Source organism: Lutra lutra, chromosome 10, assembly GCF_902655055.1.
Source record: "Lutra lutra chromosome 10, mLutLut1.2, whole genome shotgun sequence".
Classification (NCBI taxonomy): Eukaryota; Metazoa; Chordata; class Mammalia; order Carnivora; family Mustelidae; genus Lutra; species Lutra lutra.
In genome coordinates this window covers 61,860,203-61,877,346 of record NC_062287.1, presented here as the reverse complement: position 1 = coordinate 61,877,346, position 17,144 = coordinate 61,860,203, and the positions used below count along the sequence as shown (strand labels likewise).

At 49.2% G+C, this 17,144-nt stretch overlaps 2 protein-coding genes across 2 annotated transcripts in view; one reads left to right on the top strand and one right to left on the bottom strand.

Annotated features, from left to right (window-relative positions):
* Positions 1-842: 842 nt before the first annotated feature.
* The window catches only part of DNHD1 (dynein heavy chain domain 1), a 78,102-nt gene continuing 61,800 nt past the window's right edge, over positions 843-17,144 (bottom strand). The window contains 16 exon segments of the mRNA XM_047690478.1: positions 843-1,408; positions 1,591-1,634; positions 1,637-2,398; positions 2,559-2,708; positions 2,875-2,966; positions 3,972-4,173; positions 4,257-4,379; positions 4,533-4,719; positions 4,918-5,883; positions 6,015-6,193; positions 6,369-6,521; positions 6,748-7,038; positions 12,380-12,851; positions 13,029-13,460; positions 13,594-13,776; positions 14,030-14,179. Coding sequence (XP_047546434.1) covers positions 1,058-1,408; positions 1,591-1,634; positions 1,637-2,398; positions 2,559-2,708; positions 2,875-2,966; positions 3,972-4,173; positions 4,257-4,379; positions 4,533-4,719; positions 4,918-5,883; positions 6,015-6,193; positions 6,369-6,521; positions 6,748-7,038; positions 12,380-12,851; positions 13,029-13,460; positions 13,594-13,776; positions 14,030-14,179 — 4,737 coding nt within the window. The 3' untranslated portion in view covers positions 843-1,057.
* On the top strand, positions 10,216-10,885 carry LOC125078225 (signal recognition particle 14 kDa protein-like). Its single transcript, XM_047690476.1, has one exon. The coding sequence runs from the start codon at positions 10,256-10,258 to the stop codon at positions 10,586-10,588; it is 333 nt and encodes a 110-aa protein (XP_047546432.1). The 5' UTR covers positions 10,216-10,255; the 3' UTR covers positions 10,589-10,885.

Sequence of the window (17,144 nt, the reverse complement as noted above, 5' to 3'; positions counted from 1 at the left end):
ATGCTCAAACTCTTCAGCCTCCTTTATTTTCTTTATAGCACATACAAATTAAATTTAACTTACACAGATGTTGACCTTTTCTTGTCTGTCTCCCTGCTCTGGGACGATCTCATCAGTGCCAGGAAGAGCACCTGGTTCAGAGGAATGCTCAATAAATAATTGTTGAGGGGCTCAGTCCAACCCCTGTTTTTGGCTCCGGGTTGTGAGATCAAGCCCAGTGTGGGGCTCCCTGCTCAGTGGGAAGTCTGAGCTTCTCTCTCCCTCTGCCCCTCGCCCTACCAGTCTGCATGCTCTTGTGCACATGCTCTCTCTCTCTCAAAAAATAAATAAATCTTTAAAGGAAAATAATTGTCGAAAGCACATAAAACCTTATATCTTATTTGGCCTTTTTTTTTTTTTTTTTAAATATGTATATGACTCACTTGGAGAATCCATCACAGTGGAGGGGGTGACTGGAAGGGGAAGATTGAGGCATTCTTGATAGTACAACAAAGGCTTTAAAAAATCATTTTCAGTTCTGGGGCACCTGGGTGACTCAGTCGTTAGGCGTCTGCCTTCGGCTCAGGTCATGATCCCAGAGTCCTGGGATCAAGCTCTACATTGGGCTCCCTGCTTGGCAGAGAGCCTGCTTCTCCCTCTCCCACTCCCCTTACTTGTGTTCCCTCTCTTACTGTCTCTCTCTGTCAAATAAATAAAATGTTTTAAAAAAAATCATTTTCAGTTCTAATGTTCTCTCTTCAAAAATATCCCTTGTGGGGGAAAAAAAAAAATATATATATATATATATATCTCATGGATTTAACACAAGTACTCAGACCACAGTAGAAAGCCAGGCAAAGATTCAGGATCCTGTGGATTAACCATTCCCATCTGCCAAATGCCTGGGATGCGTGACCAACACCAGGCCCATCTCCCAACAGGATACCAACATTCCCCTCTCAGTTGTGCACACTGGGTCTTCCCCTCAGCAGGTCATTTCTCCATGTGCAGACACCCTGCACTGCTAAATCTCAGAAATACTTCATTGAATCACCGCAACTTTATTTTGTTTCAGGGCTCACAGCAAGGGTGGGCTGCACACGTACACCCTCCGTTGGTCACAGGTGGCGGGGCTGAGCTTCGTGGGCAGGGGCAGGTGCATCAGTGTGTGCCTGCTGTGTAGCCTAGTGATGCCTAGGGGCCCTTCCATGTACACAGGACAGGAATACACAGCCAGGCTGCCTGGGGGTGGCAAGTCGCTGGGCCGCCGGGCCTGGGCACTGACGCTGACTGGAGGCAGAGGGCTGGGCTGGCTGCAGGTGCTGTCCTGCAGGGCCCCTGCTAGTGGGTCCCACTCAGCATTCCGGAGCTGGAGCCCAACCAGCAGCAGCCCCATCTCTGGAACGGTAGGATTTGGACCATTCACCACCTAGAGGTGCCAGAAGCTGATCAGGCAAGGCTAGAAAGTTGAAGGGTCCTAGTGGAGGGGTATGAGAGCATATGGGGCTACTGAGGAGGCAAGATCACCAAGAGGCAAGGTGGGATAATTTTAAGGTGCAACCAGGGATTTGAGGGGGCGAAAGTGTAAATGGAGGAAGGGCATGAAGATACCTGGAGGTTCAAAGGGTTGCTGTTCAGCTCCTGATATTTATGGGGAGCCCACTGGAGCTGGAGCCTTGGAAGCCAGGGAAATTTGAGCTGGGCACAGGCTGGTTCGGGGCAGCCGTAGCAAAGGTAGCCTCCCAACGCAGTGACAGCAGCAGGCGGAGTGGGTGGCAAAAGGCTGATAGGTGAAAGATGCGCTCTGGTACGTTGGTGTTCACGCCTAGGTAGCGAACCAACAGCTGCCCACGGCGTGACAGCTGTCGCAGCCAGTGCCAGGGTGGCTGTGGGCCGGCAGGCGCATGGGGACGCCAAGGTGGAGGTAGGCGGCCCGTCCACAGAGCTTGAGCCACCGCGACACAGCGCGGGGAGGCACACGGGGGCGCACCCTGCAGCTGCTGCAACAGGCAATCCAGGTCCCGTAGCACTGCTCCCGCCAGCTGGCTCAGCTCCAGCACCTCTGTCTGGAGGAAGGCCTGCAGAGGCCGCTGCGAGCTCAGTCGCAGCACTACCCACTCAGCGCCAGACTCTTCCTGGCGGGCGGTCTCCGTCAGCAAAGCCTGCAGCGACTGCAGCCTCCGCTTGACCTGCACTAGGCGCTGCCGCAGCCGCTTTTCAGCACGTCGGGAGCTCCCACGAGACGCAGGAACCCAAGTGGGTAAAGTTCGCTGCAGCGCGCTTAAGAGCGCGCGACTCTGGCGTCGTAACAGCCAGGCCTGGGAGCCAACACTCAGTCCGCAGCTCTGGGGTTCCGGTGGTGTGGGCAAGAGGTGCATCTGGGCCCTGCACTCTGCCAAAGCATCTGGCTCCCCTAGCTCTTGGAGGTGAAGGGGAGGGGTGACACTTTAATCCACCATCCCATAACTGTGAATATTGCCCCCTCCTACACCTTTGTTGGTACCGTGGTTCACATTCTTGAGAGGAGGGCATTACACAGACTGTTCCCCACCCCAACACAGGTAATGGCTGCAGCTTACCTGGGCTGGGCAGCAGAGTAGACAGCAGATACTGGGGTGTGTGTGGTTGAGCCCAGCTCCCGTTGCTGGGGCTCAGGCAGGCTTGTATTAGGCTAATCAGGGCCTCCCTGTCCTTCTTGTCTCCCACAGGACCCCCATAGAAAACCGAAGCTGAGAATAAGGTCAGAGCCCCTTAGTAATAGCCCCTCCAGTTCCCACCACCTTCCAAACCAAAACCAAAGCTGGGAATTATGTCCGTGTCCCAGTCCTCCCACTCCCACGCCTTTCAGGGCTCTCTTGAGTGCTGATGACTACATGGGGACAGGAAGAGTCTCACCTGCCAGCTCCTGCATGGCAGCACTGGGATTGCTGAGGCTAGTCCATAGCTGGTCTTGGATCTGAAGGACCTGTGTCAGGGTCACTTGACTCCTGGGGGAGGGGAGCAGGAATGGGGCGTCAGAACCATCCCTTTGCTGAGGACTCTGGTCTTTCTAGCCCAAGCTCCCAAGTTCCAAACTCACAAGGGTTCACAAGTAATTGCTACTTAGCACTCCAAATTCAATTTGCTTTCACTGAAATCATCATTTCCTCCTATACCAGCCTCCTGCTGTCCTAGGCAGAAATCTGGGAGCCATCCTTGACTCCTTTCTTCCTCACTCCATATTTACTTTCTATCCCTACTGGTACTACCATACTATGGTCTTATTCCTTCAGACTGCCAGAGCCTCCTAAAACGGCTCTGCTTGGGGTGCCTGGGTGGCTCAGTGGGTTAAGCCTCTGCCTTCGGCTCAGGTCATGATCTCAGGGTCCTGGGATCGAGCCCCGCATTCGGCTCTCTGCTCAGCAGGGAGCCTGCTTCACCCTCTCTCTCTGCCTGCCTCTCTGCCTACTTGTGATCTCTCTCTGTCAAATAAATAAATAAAATCTTTAAAAACAAAAACAAAAAAAACAGCTCTGCTTGCCTCCAGCCCTGTCCCATCTAGTCCATTCTCCACACTGCAGCCAGAGTGATCTTTCCAACAGATACTTAGGATCACGTTTCTTCTATTTAAAACTCTCCAGTGGCTTCCCACTGTCCTCAGGATACAATCAGTCCCCTTACCATGATCTTAAAGGCCGTTTTGGAGGGCCTCGCCTCCAAAGCCTCACCTCTCCCTGCTCAACCCCCAACATGTCCAGCTTAGCCACACTGAAATCTTCTTTCTCCTGCCGAGCTTAGTTCCTTCTACTCAGAAAAGCCCCATCTCCACCTGATCTGCCTCTGCTTTCTAGACTCAATTCAAAGAGAGAGCACAAAGTCCTTGGGAGAGCCTTTCTTGACTTCCCCTTGCCCTCACACTTGGGTGCTGGAATTAGTCGTACTCCTCAGGGTTATGGAAAATGCTCAGTGTTTGCTGAACGACTGACTGAGCAAGATGGAAAAGGGTCCCTCACCAGCACCCCCTGTGTGTCTGCAGCTTCATTCCGTAGAGCTGCCGGTGTAGCAGGAGGCCATGTAAGAGGAGGAGAGGTAGCATCCTTGCTGGGGGTTGCACAGAGAGTCCTTGCTGGGCTAGCTCCAAGCTGTCAGTCAAGATGTGGCCCAGCTCCAGAGACTGGTCCCAGAAAACAGGCATGGAGTGCTGAGTCAGCACCGCTGGGGCAGAAGGAGAGTGCTGGGTCAGCATAGCACAGTTGCCCTCCTCCTTCAATCTGAGAGCCATAGTGGGGGCTTCTCACCTGGTAAGGAAGCAATAGCTTCTGCAGACAAAATAAGCCAAAGACGGAAATCTCTGTGGACAATCGTCACACTCTTGCTTGTGGGTTGGACTAGAGGCAGTTCTAACTCCAGGTCCGAGACCACTAGGGGTCAGATATGGGGCTGAGATCAATCACTGGGTAAAAGGGTCAGACACAAGTTTAGGGACACAAACTGGAGGCTCTGGGGTCAAGAGTGAGATATAAGAGCGAGGGCATCAAACTCAGGCCCAAAACTGGATTAGGTAGCAGACCCACCCCTGGCTCCATCCAACAGCCCCAGCAAGGGCTGCAGCAGCTCCTTTGGCCAGTGGGGCATCAGATGACAGTTCTCCAACACCAGCCAGTGCCCTCTATGCATAGCCTGGCATAGCGTGCTGACCACTACCGAGACTGGGTCCCAGGCTTCAGAGCCTACAGCGATCACCTCCAGATGCTTCTGCCCCTGAAGACCAACAGAGAAGTGGCAGAGAACTTAAAGTGATCGTAGGATTACCCAAGGGACCCAACATAATGCCTCAAATGACCCCAGAAATCCCTAGTAAGCCAGAAAGATCTGTAAGAATGCTAGGAGGGAGCTACCACACCCCATCTCGGCTCACAGGGGTCTGGTGTCTCTGTGGCCAAGAGACTAGGCTCAAACCTGCTCATGCCCGGCAGCCAGTTTCTGGATGATAGTCAGGGGATGCATGGTGGCTGTGGGGTGACCAGGTGGTGGCAACAAGATCAGCATGGGCCGAGTAGCTTGACTGCGTTCGAAGGGTATGGTGGAGGCACCCAGGTTTTCATCCAGGGGCCGGCCCAGAAGGCAAGTGGTAAAGTCCGCCAGGGCCCCTGCCAGGCACTCAGGTCGCAGCACACGCCACAGAATCAGCTTCTGGAGGAGGCTGAGTGGGTCAGGCCCAGGCCCAGGCCCAGGTGCTGGACCCAGCACCGTGGATGACAGTGACAGGTAAGCCTGCCAAACACTGGAGTGGCCTGCCAGGGACGCACACAGCCCTGCAAATGGGGGTAGCAGCTCCAATATGCTACATTCATGCCAGGCTCTCACCCCCAGCCAGGCTGGCCGAGCCACACCTGGATTGCTGTAGCTTGTGCTAGGAGAGGCTGCCAGGCCAGGCCAAAATGCCAGCCTCTCCAGCTCTGGTGCTTTCCTTGCCATTCGCAGCAGCGCCAGAGCACCCAAGGCCCCCACCAGTGGTACTTGGGTCGGGCTCAGTGCAGCCACAGTGCTACCCAGGAGCTGGCGGGTCAGCTGTGCTCTCAAATGCAGCAGATGGCTGGGCAGGTCCTCCCCCTGGTGAGTCTCACACTGCTTCATGCTGTTCAGAGCCCGCTTGGTGGCCGCTAGCCAGTTGCCGGGGCTCATGCGGAAAAGGGGCAGCAGGTTCTGCAGTGGGCTAAGGGCCTTTATTATGGCCATTCCGTGCCAGACCACATGCCGATAGGGTGCCCACAAGGCCACCTCCTGCAGTCTCAGGTCTTCTAGATCCTCGCAGCGGGCACGCAGCTGACATAGCTCTGCCTGGGCCCTCACCATGTCCCGCAGGAATTTAGCCGGTTTCTGGTGTTTTGGATTCTGGAGAAGCAGCAGCAGCAGCAGCCGCTCCTGCAAACAGCCACCTGTTCCATGGGTCTGACCCTTTCCCACACAGTCCGCAACCATCCACACTCATCTCAGCCCCCGTAGCTGGGACACTCCAAAGCTCACGCCCACCCATAACCGGGACCCCCGGGCACCTCAGCAGCCCTCACAGCTTCACAGCTGTCCAGAGCTCTGGTCTTTAGGTCCTCCCAGCGGTTCTTGAGCTCGGGACACTCTGCACACAAGATTTCATGCAGCATCTGGTCTTCTAGGGTATCCATGTTGAGGCTCAGATCCAGCACATTCATCCCCTTCAGCAATTCATAACCTAGCACTTGGGGTCACATGGGAGAGGCTTAAGCTTTCTCATTGACAAAGCCAGTGGGTGGGGTGTACTGGGCGTATGGCTCCGGACCACAGTCCTGATCCTGCCCGGGGCCAGACTGAGGGAGGCAGGAGGCCCACTGTGTCCACAAAGCTGTGGTGGCAACTTACCCACCAGGGCTCACCTTTTTCCAAGGCACTGAGGGGGACAGTAGTGCTCAGATAGAGACAGAAGCCAGGCTGTACCTGGGGAGGGCTCAGCTCCTCCCGCTGCAGTAGCCATTGCAGTTCTTGGCACCCTAGGCCCAGCTCCATATTGGTCAGTAGCACGGGCAGGCCTACGAGGGGGAGACAAGGACACCCTACCCACCATGCCAGCACCCCACCCCTCCCGCTACACAAAATCTGGCTCTGACCAGCTCTCCACTGGCTAATAGGAGGATCCCCTCAGGGCTCTTCCACAAGTTAGTGCCTGGCTTAAGGATGGGAGCTGAGGTCAGTCTGGGGGTGAGAGACTTGTGGGGCCACAGAAGGGGGACATGGTGGATGGGGACCTGTTCTCACCATTGGCAGCTGCCTTCTGGAGCTGAGGACCCAGCTCTGGGTCAGCACCTGAGAGCACATGAAGGTTGGGAAGGGGCAGAGACCCAGTCTCAGAGGCTGGTCTTGACTCCTGCCTCTCTGTCTCATCCTCCTCATGCTCTTGCTCCTCTTCCTTTTCTCTCTCTTCCTCATTTTCCCTGTCCTGTGTCTTCTGCTCTTTTGTCTTGTTCTTAGCCTTATCACACTCTTCACTACTGTCATCTTCCTCTTCCGAGGCCTCTTCTTCTTCTTGATTTCTCACAAAGCCCTTCTCTGTGGTAGAAAGACGCAGAGGAACTCCTCTCAGAGGATGAACCAGGCTCCCAGGGAACACCATTCACCCAGGGGCTCCATCTCATGAGGTAAAGCCTGCAGGAAGACACCTTAGGAAAGTCACTTAAGCTCCTTCTGACTCAATTTCCTTATCTGCAACATGTCTGCAACATGGGGTTGATATTGGTGGGTACCTCACAGGGTTACCGCGAAGATGACATGAAATGATACATAGCTCTGCACTGGACTTAGTAAGCACTCAACAAACGTTAGTTGTCATTATTAATTCTCTAAAACTCCAGGGAGGGGTTCTAGGTATCCCTGAATCAGCTCCATTTTGACCTTTCACCAGATAGGTTAACAGAGTCTATGTATCTCTTTTTGCCTAAGCTAAATCTATCAAAATGAAAAGAATTGTTGCTAATATAGAAATCAGTGCCTGGAAGGAAAAAAAAGGAAATAGGCAAGTAGTGGAGGTTGCCAGGTGCAGTTTAGTGGATTCATTTCTTTTTTTTTTTTTTTAAAGATTTTATTTATTTATTTGACAGAGAGAAATCACAAGTAAGCAGAGAGGCAGGCAGAGAGAGAGGAGGAAGCAGGCTCCCTGCTGAGCAGAAAGCCCGATGTGGGGCTCGAACCCAGGACCTGGGATCATGACCTGAGCCGAAGGCAGCGGCTTAACCCACTGAGCCACCCAGGCACCCCAGTGGATTCATTTCTTATTGCTTAACAAATTACCCCAAATTATCACTTAGCAGCTTAAAACAACACCCATTTATTATGTGTGAGTTCAGAAGGTTAGAAGCTCCACACAGCATGACTGGATGCTCCATTTGGGGTTACACGGGGCTAATCAGGCATCAACTGGGGCTATAGTTCTCATCTGGAGCTTGGATGCTCATTCAGGCTTACTGGTTTTTGATAGAATTCATTTCTATCTCACACTCTCCCAGTAGCCCGCTCCATCTTCAAGCCAGCAACAGTTTCTTGAATCTTCCTCATGTTTCAGATCTCCCTGTCTCTTCTTTCTTCCTTGCTTCTTTGAGGGGCACATATGATTACACTAGGCACACCCAGATAATCCAGGATATCTCTATTTTAAGGTCAATTGGTTAGTAATTAAGATTACTGTCTTTCCTGCTATGGAACTTAGTTACAGGAGTAACAATGGAAGACAAAAGTGATAGGGGCCAAAACTCTGCCTACCGCATTCAACTATCCAGACTTCTGGAAGATCTCTTTTTTCCCTGAGAGAATGGACAGAGATGGCTAGCAGCAACTCTTATTGACATGATGCTTGGCGGGATAGCAGCCAAGATGGTAACAAACTACTACAAATACGGTAGCTGGGGAAAAAAAAACCCAAAAACTTATTTCTTCATAATTCTGGAGGCCAGAAGTCCAAAATCAAGGTGTTGGAAAAGCTGCATTCCCTCTGAAGGCACCAGCTTCTGTTGGTTCCAGGAGGTCCTTGGCTTGTGGTTGTATAACTGCACTATCTGTCTTCATTTTCATGAGGCCTTCCCTCTGTGTACCTATGCCTTCTCTTTTTTCTCTTATAAGGACAATTGTCATTGTTTTTAGAGCCAACCCAGATAATCTAGGGTGATCTCATTTCAAGGTTCTTAACTTAGTTATACCTACAAGACTCTTTTTCCAAATAAATTCATATTAATAGGTTCTGTGGGTTAGGATTCAACCCACTACATTCAATCCACTATAATGTGATAAGCCAACATGCTAACGATCATTGAGCAGAAAGAAGAATCTGGGTACTTGAAGTCGGTACTGGAGCCCTGTACCTGCTTATCTCAGTACTTATTATAATGTGAGATAAATAAATCCTTCTTTCTATTCTTTTTCTCTCTTTTTAAAGTAGGCTCCACACCCAGCATGGAACCCAATGTGGGGCTTGAACTCATGACCTTGAGATCCAAGCCTGAGCTGAGATCAAGCAAGAGTCGATCGCTTAACCAACTGAGCCACCCAGGTGCCCCAGTAAATTCTTATTTCTTTTTTTAAAAAAGATTTATTTATTTGACAGAGAGATAGATCACAAGTGGGCAGAGGGGCAGGCAAAGAGAGAGGGGGAAACAGGTTCCCTGCTGAGCAGAGAGCCTGATGAAGGGCTTGATCCCAGAACCCTGAGATCATGACCTGAGCCAAAGGCGAGGCTTAACCCACTGAGTCACCCAGGCGCCCATAAATTCTTATTTCTTAAGCCATGGTAAGTTGAGCTTTTGTTACTGATCATGACAGCATTCCCAACTGATACAGTGAATTAGTAGTGGGGAGGGGCAATGAGGATTTTTCTTCTGCCTGCTAGTTTATGTAGTGGGTAAGAAGTTGGTTTATTTCATGGGACTTGGACCATATGCTCATTGAACTTCTGTGGATTTAGTAGAAGGCATGCTGGCTACTTCTCTACTTAGATAAGAGGAACAACCTCCAGAAAAAAACTTAAAGAAATTTCCTTTCTGCTTTTCTTTCCTTTCCTTTCTACATATCAAGCAATTTCAGACCACAGATGATCAGATACTCATGCATCTTGCTGATTTGTAAAAATGATTTTCTACCTTATGTTGCATGGAATAGGAAATTATTGGCTATTTGAAGAGCCTGGTCCATCCCAAGCACTTCTCTTTTTAAGCAACCTCCCCCTTTTGATTGGGATACAGCCCCAAGTAATAGGGGTTACATTCCATAGCCAGTTAGCCTAAGATCACTGCTCTGTTTCATTACTACAGCTCTGAGGTTAAGGCCAAGGTTTAGATGGGTGACATTTACATTAAGGCTTAGTGGGATAGCTAGAGTCCCTAGAACCAGTGTTAAGAGAGAAGACAAAAAGTGGGGTTTAAATTCAAGAATGAGAATATGCCAAGATTTCTGGCATTGGTTAATAGCTAATAGAGTCCTTACACATGCAATCTGAAGGAAAAAGTTGAGAGAGCTAAAGAAATTAGCTAGAAAAGCCCCTGTCTGGTAATAAGTGATTCATGTTTGCTTCATTTTAAGGCAAATCCTAAGGCCCCATCCCATTCCAATAGGAAGTGGGTATGTAAGGCAGAACAGCTACAAACAGGAGACTCTTCCCCAATATTCCTTTCACAGATAGCACTGGGGACAGTGAACTAGGAAAAGTATACTGTTCATCAGAACTCAGGACAGCCGAATTGCCTGGGCCTTACGCTGACACCAGGGAGCTAGCGGCGCCGGGATGGTGCTCCTGGAGAGCGAGCAGTTCCTGACGGAGCTGACCAGACTGTTTCAGAAGTGCCGGTTGTCGGGCAACGTGTTCATCACCCTGAAGAAGTATGATGGTCGAACTAAACCGATTCCAAGGAAGGGTTCTGTAGAGGGCTTTGAGCCCTCAGACAACAAGTGTCTGTTAGGAACTACTGATGGGAAAAAGAAGATCAGCACCGTGGTGAGCTCCAAAGAAGTGAACAAGTTTCAGATGGCTTACTCAAATCTATTGAGAGCTAACATGGATGGGCTGAAGAAGAGGGACAAAAAGAGCAAGAGTAAGAAGAGCAAAGCAGCACAGTGAAGGGCACCAGATATCCATCTTTCACCAACTAACCACCGAATTACTATTTTTTCTTGGTTTTTACTTTTGGCCACAAATCTAGGTTACTGGTTCCCCCATAATAACTTTTCATGTGAGATGAATGTCATTTTGGATGGAAGAAAGGCTGCAGTGTTTACAGGATAGTTGTAAGAAGCCAAGTTTATTTGAGAATTGGCTGATTGGTCTTTGTTGTATGGTTGTGTATCCTGAGATTATAAAGTCTCTGTAGCCATCTATGTGAAGAACAATGGATCATTAAACCTGTATTTATCTGCACTGAAAAAAAAAAAAAAAACTCAGGACAGCCAAAGTGGCTATCCAAGAACTCCCGCTATAGCCAGTAAAGTGATGCTAATCATTCTGGGTTTTTTTTTAAAGATTTTATTTATTTATTTATTTGATGGAGAGAGATCACAAGGAGGCAGAGAGGTCAGCAGAGGGCGGGGGAAGCAGGCTCCCCGCTGAGCAGAGAGCCCGATGTGGGACTTGATCCCAGGACCCTGAGATCATGACCTGAGCCGAAGGCAGAGGCTTAACCCACTGAGCCACCCAGGCACCCGCTAATCATTCTCTTTACTGTCACTGTCTGGTGTCACACAGCACATGCTGAAGACTAATAGACAAGTGTGTGTTTCTTACTCTTACCCAGTTTCTAAACAGGACATTTACTGTAGTTATCTCGGTTTGATTTTGCTTTACTCTGCGTATCAGGTGTATTACTAGGGTGAGATTTAGCACATACTCACTCTATCATAGGTTACAGAATCACAAAGAGCCACATCTGGGTCTGATCAAGAACTGTGAACATCGTTCACAGTTCGTGGACTCAGAATTGGACGCTACAGCTGGAGGTTTCTTCAGGGTGCCTCTTATTAGAGAGGGGGTAAATTCACTTACATGGAATAGTTGTGTCATGGGCATTTGTTTAATGGGGTATGGGCACAATGGAAGGTTGTGCTGGACAGCCAAGGGATGGAGTAGAATAATGGTAGCAGTAATACGTTAGTAGTGACACTAACATTTTGGGGAACTTATTATTTTTAGGCACTGTGTAAATCCCTTTTACATGAATTATCTTAATATGTTTTATGAGATGGGTATAATTAAATATAATTAAATATTTATATATAATAAATAAATAAATATATAATTAAAATAATGCTCATTTTATTGCAAATAAATTTGGACTTAGAGCGATTAAGTACCTTGCCCTATTTACACAGCTAGGAAAGAACAGATATTTGACCCAGACAGTCTGATTATAGAGCCCATATTGCAGACCACTTTATTACGTACCTAGTCCATTATAGATGTCTATTATTCTCCCCAGTGCCATTCCCAACCTCTTCTAGAAAATAAACACCCTTATTTCCTTCCCCTAGGAAACACATCCTTCTGATACTCTACCCAGATGGGTCTCTGCTTCGAGCAGAGCTAATAGAAATATTTCCCCAGAATTCCTGAACATGGGGTAAATTTGGATAGTAAGGAAGATTCTGAGTTGTAGGCCAAGTTTCTAAGAGTGCTGGGTAAACCAGGGAAGTGGAAGATCATAGACTGGTCAGCCATGTAGATTCAGAATCATTGCAAAATAGGCCCTAAGATGCAAATATGACCTAATTGATTAATATCATATGGGCTGATGAAGTCTAGGATACCCTGGCCACAAAAATTTAGTGTCTTCATTATGAAAGGGAAGACCACATGTGGCCAAGAGTGTTGGCAGTTCAGAGACCCGAGAAGCATTGTGTTCATCATCCCTGGCTTTACCTCTGTGCTCAGTGGGGCCTGGGACCAAGGATCTAGTCTCTTGCCGAGGCAGCGGGTTCAGCCAGATGAGGGCCTGGTTGTCGGGGTCAAGCACTAGAGGCCAACGGCAACTGGAGTAGTGGGTGTTGCTTCTCAGAAGCAGGCCTGCCAGGCGGGCTGACTTCGCCTGGGGCTTCAAGTCTCGGTCCCACTGGAGCTGTTCAGATTCAGAGCTCAGCAAGGACAGAAGGCTGAAGGGAGAGCGTATGGAGAGCAGGGGGTTCTTTGGTGGCGTGACGACAGATTTTTGCGTCTGCTTCCATGCCTGTGCCACATCATCTGGACCCAGGGTCTCCTGAAAGCCCCTACACAGAGCCAGCCACTTGTCTAGTAGCTCCTGGCGCCGCACCGGCGGGAAAGGACCCAGGTAGATGATAGCAGCTGAACACAGGAGGGCGTCTCCGAACACAGTCAGGCAGTGCCCCTTCAACTTCTGGCATGAGAAGGGAGAGGGGAGGGCTTGTGGGCCAGCGAGGAAGGTACAGGCAGAGAAGGAGTGAGGCAGGGTGTGCAGGAAAGTGTGGCAGGGAGGGCCCAGGGAGGAGCCAAGGAGTTGGGGGCAGTAGTGCAGAAATGAACTTAAGGGGATAATCCAGGAGGGGCTGGTTACCTGGAGCTCTGTAGTCCAGGAGTGCACGGGTGTGAGCAGTGCAGCCTTGATGGGCCACTTGTGATATTGGCCACACTGAGCCTGACTGAGGTTCTCTATCATCTGGTTGCTTGAAGCCCGGGCCTCTTCCAGTGTCTTGGCCAGATCCAAATTGTGCTCTAGGGTCTCCTGGGCCTGGAACTGGCAGCGGCCCAGGTGGGCCTGCTCCCGAGCCAGTGTGGCCTCTATCTGCCGCAGAAGCAGGCCCGTGGGTAGTCCTCGGCGCTGGGCCAGCCCGTAGCGCAGAACAGCCCAGAGCCAGGCGGCCAGGTTTGCTGCGGGTATGCTTACTGCCCGCAGAGCTGCATCACTCATACCTGGAGCATTCAGAGCTTGGGTTAGCTTTATCATCTCTGAGTCTGTCATCTTCTCCTTAGGGAAGAACACCAGCTCCTGGGAAAGTGTGTTAAGAGAGGTAAAGGTAAAGGTGCTCTGCTCAGAACCTTGCCCCAACCACCTCACTCCGCCAGCACCCCCCCTCCTTAGGCCTCCACTCTCCTCCTCCATTGAGCTCCACATTCCCTACCTGGTAAAAATCCTCCGTGCATAAGAGTTGCTTGGCACTGGCCCAGCCTGTCTCACAGTGGAACAGGTCACACAGTGCATCGGTCACTTGGACCACTGATTCTGGTGGCGCTCGATAGCTCCTTATTTCCTCAAAGTCAGCCACCTGCAGCTGGCTCAGGGGTCCCAGGAAGGCCTTACCCATCTAAATGAGGAGAGATGTACTCTGGAAGTGAGTTCCCAGAGTGTCCTCTTCCTTCAAGGTGTTGCCAGGAGGGATCACTTCTTCCTGGGGGTTCCCATGAGGGTAGTTCCTCAAGTCATCCTATTACCTTTTCCCCTCCCCCAGAAGACTCCATGACAAGCCATCCCATTCTCTCCTCTGAGCATCTCTCCTGTGAAAGGCTGTCCCCTCACAGGAGAGGACCAGTGTAGGGCAGGCAGCAGGAAGAGCCCACCTGCTCCAGGAAAGCCTCGTGCTGAGCCCGCAGGTTATCCCGCTGCTTGGTCAGGGTCTCAATGAGGTTTTCCTGCTGCTGACACTCTGCCAGCTGCTGCTTGATGAGCAGCCGGCCTTTCTGTAGCTGCTGCTGAAGTGTGGTCACGTTCTGTAAACAGAGATCCAGGCTCTGCAGCTCAACATCCTGGGCCAGGTGGGAATATCCCAAAGGGAGCCCTGTGGGCTTAGGACTCCAGCACTCCTCACTTGACAATCAGGATGACCAAGTTGAACTCTGTATAGGCCCCAGATAAAGACTGAGCCCTGGAACTGTCACTTACTGGTGTATGAGCAGCTCCAAGTGGGTGCTTGCTTCTCCTGATCTGCCACACAGGCCAAGGCAGTCTGACTCCAAAGCCTGTGTGCTTAACCATTATGCTACACTCTTTATCTTATTTGACCCATTAGTGGCATTTGTTACAGAAGATAGTTCCCACTCTCTTGAAGCACTGTCTTCCTTTGACTTTCATAACTCTGTGTTATCCTTTGGCTTTGTCGAACTTCTGTGGCTGCTCTTTCTTTGTCTCTCCCTCTACCATCCCTTAAATATCCCTTGGCAACATTTCAGGGCCTCCCTATCTTTCCATTCGATACTTCTATGTATCCTGCCTAATTTCATGGCTTTGATGACCACTTCTGTTTTAAAAACTCTCAAATCACTATCTCAAACCAGATTTCTTTCCTGAGCCCCACATCCATGTATCCATCTGCTTAGTGGCAATCTCCTCTCTGATGCCTCGCAGGCCCCTCAGACTCTACATGTCCACAAATGAAGGTCTTGGCTATGCCCCATCAGATCTCTTACAACCTTATTTGCTTCCTCACATGTTCTTTTTCTCAGAGAACTATGGCAAAATACACCCAAGTTTCCCAAGGAAGAAAACTTCATCATTACCCTGACTCCATCTCTTCTATTTCCCCAAGCCCAGCCCATCTTCAAGTCTGTTCAGGTCTGCCTCCTACCAGTCTGTCCTGTCTGCTCCCCTGCCCATGCATGGGCTCCCTCACTACCTATTCAGCTTCTCTTCTACTCCACTCTCCATGCTGCAACCAAATACCATCATTATCATGTTACTGAACACTCATCACTCTCCCAGTTGGTTTATGAGGTCTCCATGCCCAGGAGGCCTCAACTCCACTTTCCAACCTCATATCTCTCCTCCCCCAGCACCCCACTCTCCAGCCATTCCTGACTTTCAGCTCCTCCAACGTGGCACACATTCTCTCACCTCTGGGCCTTTGCCCGTGCTTTTACTTCAGCCTGTGATATCCTCCCCACCCCCACTCCCTTTTATGCCAAATCTTAACTAACCCCTTAGCAAAATGAATGCACTTCACTCGTTCCCATATTTAAGGAATGTTTTTTAGTGTTTGCCATGTTCTACATGTAACTCATTGTGGCACTTTGCTTTCTCTAGAAAGTCTTGATACTTCAGAGTATCAAGTATCAATGGACTTGCTCTGTCATAACACACTGTCTTGTAATTGCCTGGATGAGCCTATATGTTCCAGTAAACTAGGCACCATGAAGGCAAGGTCAGTACAGTACCTTATCTTTCTTATTAGGAGGAGCTATCATTTACTGAGCTCTTACTGTGTGCCAGCACTTTCAAATGCTGCCCATGTGAGATCATTTAATCCTCATCCTAACCTCTCTGGATCTTAGTTTTCTCATCTGTAAAATGGGAAAAAGGATAGCCACCTCAGAAAGTTATAGCAAAGATTCTATTGACCTAGATTTAGATGTAGACATAGCTCTATATAGACACAGACATACATATTAATGAGTGGGTGGACAAAAAGAGTGGAGTTCAATTAATTTTTATAGAGTACAGTAATGAATAAATGAACCAGCTGAATATGAGAGAGAAGAGAGATGAAGGACTCCAGAATGACTCCTGGGATTTGGCTTAACTAAGTGGATGGTAATGCTATTTCCTAGGGAACCCTGAAAGAAGTACACACTATTATGATTATTGAGTGAATGGCCAAAGGATCTGACACTGAATGCCTCTGACACTAAACATTCTCTCTCTCTCTCTTTTTAAAGCTTTATTTTTAAGTAATCTTTACACCCACACAACCCTGAGATTAAGAGTTGCATGCTCTTCTGACTGAGCCAAACAGGTACCCCCACTATGAACATCTCTTATCCAGATTTGGGGCTTCTTATGTTGTCCTTTAATATAACTGACCCAGGGATCAAAGAATAAAAGCACCTTTAAGCCAGATCAACAATTCCTGGTATTAATCATCTTGGGAAATGGTAGGACCCAAGACAAGAAACTGGAATTTGGAAAACATGGGAGAGGCCATTCCTGTCCCTCTGTGAACTTTTTTTTCTTTTCTTTTTTTCTTTTTTTTTTTATCTCAGTAGTCTTGAGATTTCATCTAAGCTAGTGATCCTTGGTGGTAGATGGTAGGAGGGCACCAGTACTAGGAGAACTCTAGGGAGCATCATTTACAGAGAACACGATGACAACGATGCATGTGGATACAATGGAAGCCAGACTTCTACAGTTGTGCAGCACTGGGTGAGAGCCCTGGGGCACCCATCAAAAGAGATAGTCTAGGCATTGGGAGCTTATGGCCTAAAAGCCCAGTAGGGGGGAAACATTTGTCTGTGTGTGGGTTGACCACTAGATTATTTCTCTGAGATAATCCCTGAACCTTCACCAAAGCCTTGTGTAGCAGGAAGAAAAAGAAAACTGTTTCAGAATTCCTCTTATTAAAATGATGGGATTTAGATTTGGACTAGAAAAAATCTCTCTTGTTATGTGAGAATTGTATTGGAGGAGCTCTAAGGGAGTGAGCACAGGGAGAGGTGAGAAGAGAATTGGTTACTGGGAGATGTCCTGTAGAGGAGGGTGACTAAAGAAGTTCAGGACAGCAAGGTCTAGTGTACCGTTCCAATCTCTTTCTGCTTCTTGCCTAAAAATGTCAATTTACCATCCACATTTCCCCAGTGTATGTATGAGCCTTGTATATTTGGTATTTTTGTGGAAGGAAGAGGTACAGGGACAAAGCTGTATGGGAAAAAGGAGGGACATAAGAGGTGTGCCAATGAGCCATGA

Bases quoted from the DNA above. Each gene is read 5' to 3' on its own strand.
- LOC125078225 (XM_047690476.1), top strand. From the start codon at position 10,256: ATGGTGCTCCTGGAGAGCGAGCAGTTCCTGACGGAGCTGACCAGACTG.